This window comes from Pteropus vampyrus, unplaced genomic scaffold (genome assembly GCF_000151845.1).
Source record: "Pteropus vampyrus isolate Shadow unplaced genomic scaffold, Pvam_2.0 Scaffold485, whole genome shotgun sequence".
Classification (NCBI taxonomy): domain Eukaryota; kingdom Metazoa; phylum Chordata; class Mammalia; order Chiroptera; family Pteropodidae; genus Pteropus; species Pteropus vampyrus.
Genome location: NW_011889266.1, coordinates 318,313 through 328,004, shown reverse-complemented (window position 1 = coordinate 328,004; position 9,692 = coordinate 318,313). Strand labels below are relative to the sequence as shown.

General features: G+C 49.7%; 1 protein-coding gene across 1 annotated transcript in view; it reads left to right on the top strand.

Moving 5' to 3' along the window:
* The window catches only part of LONP2 (lon peptidase 2, peroxisomal), a gene marked incomplete at its 5' end in the record, with an annotated part of 57,206 nt that overhangs the window by 35,570 nt on the left and 11,944 nt on the right, over positions 1 to 9,692 (top strand). Inside the window, 2 exons of the mRNA XM_023524647.1 lie at positions 3,519 to 3,649; positions 4,529 to 4,539. Of these exons, the coding sequence (XP_023380415.1) occupies positions 3,519 to 3,649; positions 4,529 to 4,539 (142 nt within the window). The remainder of the gene's footprint in view (positions 1 to 3,518; positions 3,650 to 4,528; positions 4,540 to 9,692) is intronic.

Here is a 9,692-nt window from a genome sequence, read left to right as displayed (position 1 = left end):
CGGGCCCCCATCACGCGCCGTCGCATGGGGGCCTCAGCGCCTCTCGTCACTTACCCAGACTTCAGGTGTTTGTCTTCGGCCCCGCTCCTCACCCATGTTTCCAGAAGCGCCTCAAATTCACGAGCCTCAGTAGGGTCTCGGGGGTACCCGCCGCACCCCCCCCAGACAGCGAGGCCTCCACTTCCTCCCGTGACTCCTCGTCCGTCCACTTTCTGTTTTGCAAAACGTTGCCGGCATCTCCTGTCCGCTCTTGCCTCTTTCTTATTCTTTTTGTTCTTGGGGATTTTTCCTTTTTGAAATTTTTTAATTGTCATTTTAATAGGATTTGGAGAGGGACTTTAAAGATAAACACATGTTCAGACCACCATTTTGAAAAAATCTGAGTTTTTCAAAAGCGCGCTAGGTGCGTGATAACCATTCAAGAATTGAACGGCCGGGGGAGGGGGATGGGGAATGGGCAGAAAGGGGGAGGGGGGATTAAGAAGGACCAACTTCCATTTGTGAAATAAGTCCCAGGATGTACAGTCCAGCGCGGGGAATGTGGTCAGTCACGTCGGAACAGCGGCGGTGTCGGATGGCGGCCGGGCGTGTCGTGGTATCGAGGTATTCGGGTGGCACACTCCAGCTAACAGCGCTGCATGTCAACTGCCGTTAAAATAAATCTAAGAAAAATTTCCAAGGAAAAGAGAACCACTAATGTAGCTGACAGTGACCGTAGAGAACTTATTTTTTTCCCTTTTTTCTTTTTTTATGATTTTTCTTAATAACATTTTCTTTTCTCTAGCTTACTTTATTGTAAGGATACAGTATCTGATACATATGCAGAATGTGTGTTGACTGTTTTTTTAAACTTATACTTTAATTACAGTGGACATACAGCAGTATGTTAATTTCAGGCACACGGCACCTTACAAAGTGGTCATTCCATGAGTCCGGCTTTTTGCCCTTTCTGCACGTAAAGCCGACATCCTCCTAAATTTCCCTTTATTTTTAGAACACTCCCTTTGTGCTATGGCCTTGAGCAACTGAGCGAATATCTTGTTCTTGTCTGTGATGTCACAGAAAGGCAGGGAGCGAAATGAGTTTATCCAGTTAACACATTTTGAAATTTGTGTTTAGGATTGAGATGGTATGTTTTTCAGAGGGATTTGCTGTCAAAGGAAACCATAGTTACGCGATGCTTGGCGTTTATACGTACACCATCAGCATATTTCTAACGTCTGTGAGCATAGGAGCTGTTTAAAGATAGCCCAGAAATAGTCCAGAACTTGTTCGAACAGCTCGTGGACTGTGTTGGAACATACAGTTTTTCATGATGACATTTATTCGTTGTTTTTTTTTTAATCTATGATTCACAGAAAAAATCCTAAGCGATAACATAGTTAAGCGTATTTGGGTACTTAAGTTCTTACCTAGGACATCCAGATGAATAAATAATTAGGATAAATGCTTTTCTCTCGAGGATGATTTTGGTCGTAGTTTGTATCAGAGGCACGTCGACTCCAAGCTGGTTTTAATATTGTAAGATGCCCTTGAGTTACTGTAAGTGACCTTCCTCCAGATTTTCATAAGATAATTATAAGGTATCCTGGATTGGTGTTTACGGCCTCAACCAAGCCAAGAGAAAAATTTCTACAAAAACGCCTGCATTCGGGTTTCATGCCGCAGAGTTCAGATGGAGCTAGCTAAGTAGCTGAAAGTTTCTCATTAAGAAATGAATTATTTAAAATTAGAGCATAAAATGAAAGTCGTTTTAGAAATTTCAAGTAAGTCAGTGGGCGAGTTATTTTGAATGTTATAAAAATATTGCCGGACTGAGAATGACTGCCGGGAAAAAGGTTACGTCAGGCCACAAGCTTCAACGCAGGCAGAAACCTCCAGCGCATGGAGCAAGCGTCTGGAGGAGGCCCAGAAACACGGGTCTGTGTGAACAGTTTGTCTTTGTGGGGTCTTAACTGGCGGTTAAACAGAACAAAAGTAACGGGGTTTAAAAGGCAGGTGGGACCATAGAAAGATTATAGTTGATCTTTGTTCGAGGAAGAATATTTATGGTCAGTCACTTACTTATAAATAGGAGAATTATTTCATCAAGCAGTATTGCTGTTTTTCTATATATTACTGTGTTCTGAATTGCCCTTTTCCTTTCTGAGATATTAGTTGGGTTGGGTGATAAAAGTATGTGGCTAAAGTTTTATTCTGCATTTTGCCTGCCTTTTGCCAAAGACAAATGTCCCCTGTATTCAATTTTGCATAATTGGTTGCTTCTCTGTTAAAGGTTTGGCCATTGTTCATTTCTTCAAGTCCTCGGGTACCATAGATGTCCGTTAATGTGTAGTAAGATTCTTTTTTTTTTCCTCAAAAAGTATCCTCAATAAAGAAGGATTTGTATTATAATCAACCCTTATAAAGTTTCTCAGAATATGGAGCAGTCTCAGTTCCTTTGAAAAGTAATAATAGAGAAGCTACATGAAACTTAATGAACCTCAAGATGTTGGCTTTTTTTATTCTCATAGACATCTGAAAAATTGGTTAGGGAAAAAAAGACAAAATTAGCACAGATTTATCATTGTTCGTGAGGTGTGTTAGATGCCATTATAAATAAGCTTTTTAAATATCATTTGAAGCAGTGCTATAAGTGGTTATATGATGGAGACCTCAGATAAACACTTACGAGGAAAATGAATTAAACTAGCTGACTGAGGGTGGGTGAATGGGAGCCTGCGGCCAGTGGAAGCATCGTGCCAGGTTTCCAGAATGACCGTCTCAGAGAGTCTTGATACCTGGTAGGAAGTCCTCCAGCTTTGTTCTTCTTCCAGATTGCCGTGGCCGTCTAGGTCCTTCCAGGACATATAAAATTTAGAATCACCTTGTCACTTTCTACCCATAGATAAGTAAATAAACAAAACCTCCTGATATTTTTATTGCGATGCATTGAATCTATAAATCATTTGAGGAGAATTGACAGTTTGATATCATCAAGGCTTCTAATTGATGACAGCTTTGAGTCTTAATAAATGGTGTTTTAATAGTGTTCAGTGGTGAGCTTTTGCATATTCTTTTTTCTGATATATTCCTAGTTATTTGATCTTTGCGTGTTGTTGTCAATGGTATTTTTAATGATTTTCTCTTTCTTTTTGTTGCGGGCGTATGAGAATACTGGACTGACTCGTATCCAGCAAACTTGCAGGTTGACTGATTAGTTCTAACTGTAGATCTTCTTGGATTGTCCGTGAACACTGTCAGTCATCACAAATGTCAGTTTTTACCTTTTCCTTTCTGATGATCACGCCTTTTATCTCGTTTCTTCCTAACGCACTAGTGGGTCCTCCTGGTGAATGTCGACTAGAAAGAGCGGAACCATGGGCAGCGGAGACGCCGGCGCAGGAAGCACCAGCGTCCGTGGCCTGGGCCACCACGCGTCACCTGCCTGCCTGCGATCTCAGGCCAGCAGGGCTCTCGTGGCCGTCTAGCCCGACTCTGCTGTCGCTCCTAGGTCCCTTCACGGCGTTCCCTGGTAGACGCCGTGCCCGGCCCGCTCGCCTCTGTTAACGGTCGGCCATTCCCCAGTCCCCAGGAAGAGGGGCTTTGAGTCGGGAAAGGGGCGAAGTGGGTGGGTGGTAGGAGCCATGAGCGGGAGGACCCGACGTCTGTGACAACTCGCCCGTCCTCGTGATCGTCCGGGGCCTGCTGGCCGCGAGACGCTGGCTCGCTGGACCGCAGCTCTCTGACGATTCTGCAGGTCGGGCTGGGCCGGGCCGGGCTGCAGTCTGAGTGGCATTTTGACGTGCACCGTTTCTCCGCGTGTCGCCTGGGCAGATACAGTGCCCCTGATTTTTCGGTATGTCCTTTCCAGACAACTTCACGGTTAAGACTATGTCAAAATCAACGATCCGAATCGGGCCGCACTCGTCACGCGTCCGTTGACCAGCCTGCTCCCGCCCCCCACTCGGACGGGGCAGGCTGCTGGGGGGAGGGGCCTGCCATCCAGGATCCTCGGGGACAGCGCCCGCCCGGGACAGCGCCACGGGCTGGGCGACCCTCACGTGCTTCCCCCCAGCCCCCGCTCCGGGAAGCTGCCCCCAGCCGGGGTCGGTCCCGTCCCCCGGAGGGCGCATCTCTGTCCCGCTGCGTCCGGGCTCTTGGCAGCGGCTTCCTGCCATTGCCTTCTCCAGCCCAACGCTGCTTCGCTGTAGCCCTTCTGAGTGTGGCTCCTTTGTCCTCAAAACAGGACGTGCTTCCCGTGGAGGATCGGGCGCTTCTGATCCTTCCCCTGGCCCGCTGTCACGAAGGCAGTTGTCATGCCTTACGTTCATGGAAGCCGTACTGTGTGTTTAGGAAGTAGCCTCTGAGCTTCGTGTCGCTTTTTGCTGGAGCCTTTTGTCTCGGACTTCCTGGGGCAGTCTTCCGTCCCTCTCTCTGGCGTTTTCCATGAATCTCTAGTGCGGAGCAGCAAACGGCCCCAGACTTAGTGCACGAAAGCATTCCGCATCTGTCACCTCGCCGTGTCCGTGGGTCGGTGACTCAGGAGCCGCGGGCAAGGTTGCAGCCACACTGCCGGCCAGCGGCGGTTGATGCGGAGGGACCTGCTTCCCAGCTCGCGGACACCGGCTGCATCTTCGCCCCACGCATGGCCTGTCCCCAGGCTGACGCCACGGCTGCTGGCTTCCCCTGAGGGTGACATGTAAGAGCAGAAAACGGCCCAAAACACAACTGCGAGCTCTCATAACTGTCACTTTGGCTACACTCTGCGGTCACGCAGGCCAACCCTGGTACGTGACAGGTGGCACTGTGCCTCGGTGCGAGTACCAGCAGGTGGGCTTCATGGGGACCATCCTGAAGCCTGGCCCCACAGATTTTTTTTTTTTTTTTTTGCTTATTTTAAACAAGGATTTTATACATTTCATTTCTATATACAGCCCCCATTCGTGAGACTCGAAAGAGTTTGTTTAGAGTTCTGGAGGAATCCCCCGGCTTGGCTGTCGGTGGACAGTGGCCATTTCCGCAGAAACAGTGAAGAAGGTGACGCGACGCGGCTCGGTGGGCCCGGGGGAAGAGCTCGGCCCGTGAGCGGCGGCTGCGACAGTGCACTGGCCGGCGCTGGCCGCGGCCTTCGTGGTGGCGGTGGCCTTCGTGGTGGCGGTGGCCTTCGTGGTGGCGGTGGCCCTCCTGCCTTTGTTTCAGACGTGAAGCTCTGTTAGCTGTCTTCAGCAAAGCAGGGATAATCGGGAATATTCTGTTACCTGGTTCCAGTTACATAAGAAAGTTCTAAAACACTTGGGCCTAGATCCCATAGCTTCCACTCGGGCCGGAGTTAGAACAAAAGCGAGTCATTTGTGTGTGCGCCTCTGCGCCCCAAAGCCGCAGACCCGATGCCTGGCTCTTTGTTGTAGATTATTACTCACACTCAGACGTCGGCCTGTGCGTTTCTGAAGAAATGCCTGCCTCTGCTGGTGAGAGATCTCGGAACACAGTGAGACAAGTCACAATTTTCGTAGCAGTATAGAGGCTGAATTTAAAATGGCCTACATTTTCCTAATCTTTAAGCAGCATAACTTTGAGATTTTCTGTTTATTCTTGTAGAGTTCACTAATTTAAAAGGCCGTCGCATTCAATAGTCATTGTTCTTTGATTGTGTTAGGGGCCCAGGACAAGTTTCTAGTAGTCAAAGGACCCGAGGTTACATGTTGAGGGATGTGGGCGTCGGAGAGTTGCCTCCCAAGGCGCCTGGCTTGCTGGTTCTGAAGCTTTGGGGCTGTGTAGGGTTCTGTTCCGGCTCATTGGATTTTGCAAACCAAGATTATGAAAACTACAAATCCAGAGATAAGACTTTCTGTGCTAAATCCTTTACATTTGTAGGGATGTCAGGCAGCACGAGCCCAAACCTCTAAACTCGGGTGGTAGTGCGACGTTGAGAGGGGAACGTCTCGTGGGTGCACACTGCCAGTGTCACGGAGATACACCCAGGAGCCTTTGCTGACGTTGACACTGATTCACCGACCGGAAGTTCCCTCATCAGTACCGGCCCGGGGTCAGGGGGATTTATTTGCCCACGTAGACCGGAAGGAAGCGGCACTGTAGCAAAGGGAAAACCCTACCTACGTATGACAGGAGCCAGACGTTTGTTGTTTAAACTGTCTTGGGACAGTAAAATCAAATACTGTCAAAGTCATTGTTCCATTTAGTGAATCACATAGGAAGATGCAGTGGCCTTCGGTCGTCATTGTCACATATTATCAAAACCAGCCTTTTAAGTTACAAGATATTGAAACAGCACTTCCTTTTTTAATATTACAAATGGTCCCTGTAATTTTAACTGCTAATCAAAATAATTCTCCAAGGTTATTTTCTGAATCTCTAATACAGGATCTGAGATTTCTTAATGCAAAAAGCTCGCCAAGAGACGGGGGGCCGCGCCCTCATGTGGTACAAGGTCAGGATCCTGGGTCTTCGACCCCCGTGTAATATCGGCTCATTTAGCACGTCAGCTGGCGTTTATGGAGCACTCACTCTATGCCGGCTTCTAGACTGGATTCTGGGGAGCAGCCAGATTCTGGGGAGCACACTCTCTCATGGAGATGTGGCCCATCGGGGCTACGAGGTAGGTGTATGAACAGATCATTTTGAGGCGTGGGATAGATGCTGGAGTTTAAAGTGCTGGAGGCACTGACTGATCACTGGGAACATCACTTGATTTTTTACAGATGTTGTAAGTTTTTAAATGACTTTTAGTGAATTGCGTTAGTATGACAGACACAGGTGGTATTCGTTTCTCCAGAGAATTAACCCGTGTTTCTCTGTCGTGTTTGGCTGCTGGCTGGTGCTGTACCCCCCACCCTTCCCTCCGCCATCCCTCCCCCGCAGGCAGGAGAACACTGCTCGCTCTTTGTGAAAACGAACGCTTTTTCCATAGTCTCGAAGAAGGGGCTTCTGTTGTCTCTACCACAAGGCGTAGCTTTTGAACTCGTGAGACTGAGCTGCATCGCGTGCTTTGAGTTCAGCAGCGGATGGAGAATCCTACCCAGTGGTCACTAAGGTTTTCTGTCTTGGGGAAAAAGGGTTACTCATATCCAAGGGCACTCGGTGGTTAGGCGGGTTTCTGTTTCCAGCACATTCTGGGGAACCGTTGGTGCTACTAGCCTTTTTCGTGTTCCTGGCCTCTGCCTCTCACTCTTCACTGGCACCTGCCAAGAGATGCTGCTTGGTGCAAGATTTATTTGAAAGGCAAGAAACTTTTTTTAAAAAACCAGAAAGCTGCGGAGATACTGCTTCCTCCTCTCCTTCCTCCCCCCTCCCCTCTCACGCCTTTCTGCGCCCCCTTCCCATAGCGCCTCTGCCCTCGGGCCCGTTTCATCAAATCCTGCTCCTCTGGGAAAGAACACTCCACCAAGCCCTGGTGACAGCTGCTTCAGGAAAGCTGATCCCCCTTTCCCGAGGACCTTGTAGCTAGAGACTGTCCTTCCCTTAGAGCTGATGACGTCCCCTGCAGGGTGGGCTGAGCCGCCTGGGGCTGTGCGCCCACACGGGACTCCCGCTTTGCCAGCAGCCACCTCCCCGCCTGCTGTGCCCTGAGCGTCAGCTTCTCTGCCGCTGTCACCTGGTGAACCCCTCGGGGAGGCCCCGACCATCCTGGCCTCCTGGCTGTGGCCGATGAGAGGACAGCTCAGCGCTGTGCTGAGCAGAGCAAGTCCAAGTCCACGGAAAACTCCACCCCCACGTTCAGAATGGTTTGAGGTTCGGAATGGTTTGGGGTTGAGCCGGCTTATGCTACTCGTTTACTCCCCGTCCCTTCATTCTGAGCCTCTCCTAAATAATACTCGATTCCTTTTAAGAATGTGCTTCAGAGTTACTTGTAAAGAGAATTTTACTGTATGACGTAGAACAGTGATATATATCCTAGCCTGGGGCGGAGTCTTGAGCCTGGTATAGCTCATTCCTGTTTCCTTACGTATGTTTAATGCACGTGACCCCCGGCCGTGGGTGATCGTGGGCAGAGTGGGGGCGGGGGGTGGCCGGGTGCAGTTAGGTTGCAGAGAGCATTTTATTTTCTTCCAGTGAAAGGGGGCCTGCAGAGTAAGACTTGTGCGTCTTAGAAGTCCATATTAAATATTACTCTCAGTAAATGTAGTTCTTCTCATATCTGCATAGTAAAGATTTGAGCGCTACTCAATTTGCCCAGCAACTCTAAGCAGACTGTAATTATTACGGTTCTGCTGGTTAGAAAACCAGATACAAAGAGAGAAAGTAACTTTTTTCAAGGCCAACGAGGAGGCCAGAGCCCGGATGGGAGACTTATTTATCGGCCATTTCATCATGCAGGCTTAATCTCGTAACTCAGGAAATAACTTGCGTTTTACATATGTCGTTACATTCAGTCTCATATGTTGATTTGACGTTAGTAAAAATCACGCCATGTGAAACGTTTCGCCTTCCCTCACATTGTTCCGAAAGAGTGTCCTCGCGTGACCTCACACTTAGGAGACGGCGCCAGTGAGTGTGGCGCGTCATCAGCGGCTGCCTGGCGCTTTGCCGACCTGCGTTTCTAATGTCAGATGTCGCCACTGGATCTGCTTTTTGCTATTTCAGATGGCGCCGCAGTGAGGAGCGGTGTTATCCAACCTCTCGTCTGCACAGCAGTTGTCCTTGGGGACTCGTCCTGCAAAATAGGTTCCCTGGGCCTGAGATTCTGAACGTTTGCGAGGCTTTCAGTATACTGACAAATGGCTCTTCCGAAAGTGAACCAGTTTGCGCTTTCATAAGCGACAGCGTTTGAGAAGGTCTCTTCACTCTCCTTAACACGGATCTTTGTTATTTCTTAAACTTGTTTACGAGTCACTTCATTTCGGTCACCAGAAAATGGTGTCCTGCTTTGAATTAAATTTTGCTTCTTGGCGAAATCATCATCTATTCACGTGACTACTGACCATTTGTTAAGAACCACTGTTTTAGCCCCAGAAAAGGATGCAGAAGAAAACGATGCGATTCCAGTTGGAAGATTTGTGGGGCAGGGTCCATGTAGGGAGGCTGAACTTTTTGAAATTGTTCTCGTTTGCCCGGCCTCGCTTGAACGCTGCGGTGTCATGGATTCCGTGGAAACCTAGGGTGTCCTTCCTCTCGCCGTGCATCACACGGGTCCCGTGGGTGCCAGCCCGCCTTTCCCGAGGGGCCGGCGCCGTTTTCTGGGCTTGAGCTTTAGTTCTCTGGGCTCGTGTTCTAATGACGGAACGTCTGAAGCACAGGCGAGCTGTGCGTTTATTGAACTTCTCACATCACGGCTGCGGTGCCCAGCGCTACCTTTTATGTGACAAGGGCTGGTTGCATTAGGAACCCCCCACTCCCTCGGTGCTCGGGGTGCTGGCCTCACCCCACCTGCGAGGGCGGCTGTCCCACGGCACTGGCTGCAGAAGTGGGGACTGGCTTTCACCCTCCTGTGACAGTGGAACCCAGCTGGCGACAGCAGCTGGGTCTCAGAAAAGCTGTGACAAAGCAGAACAGGCTGAAGAGACCCAAGGCCCCGTCCCGGACAGGCAGCCTGTCCTTTCTGCGTGGGCCTTTCAATGGGCAGTGACGCCGCCTTCGGTCCTGCTCGGAGCCGACACGCAGCCGAAAGGGCCGCTCGTGCGCCCCCCGCCCTTGGCTGTCGAGCCCGCTCCGGCCGCTCAGGCACCTCCTATTCCCCCCGCTGCCGAGTACCG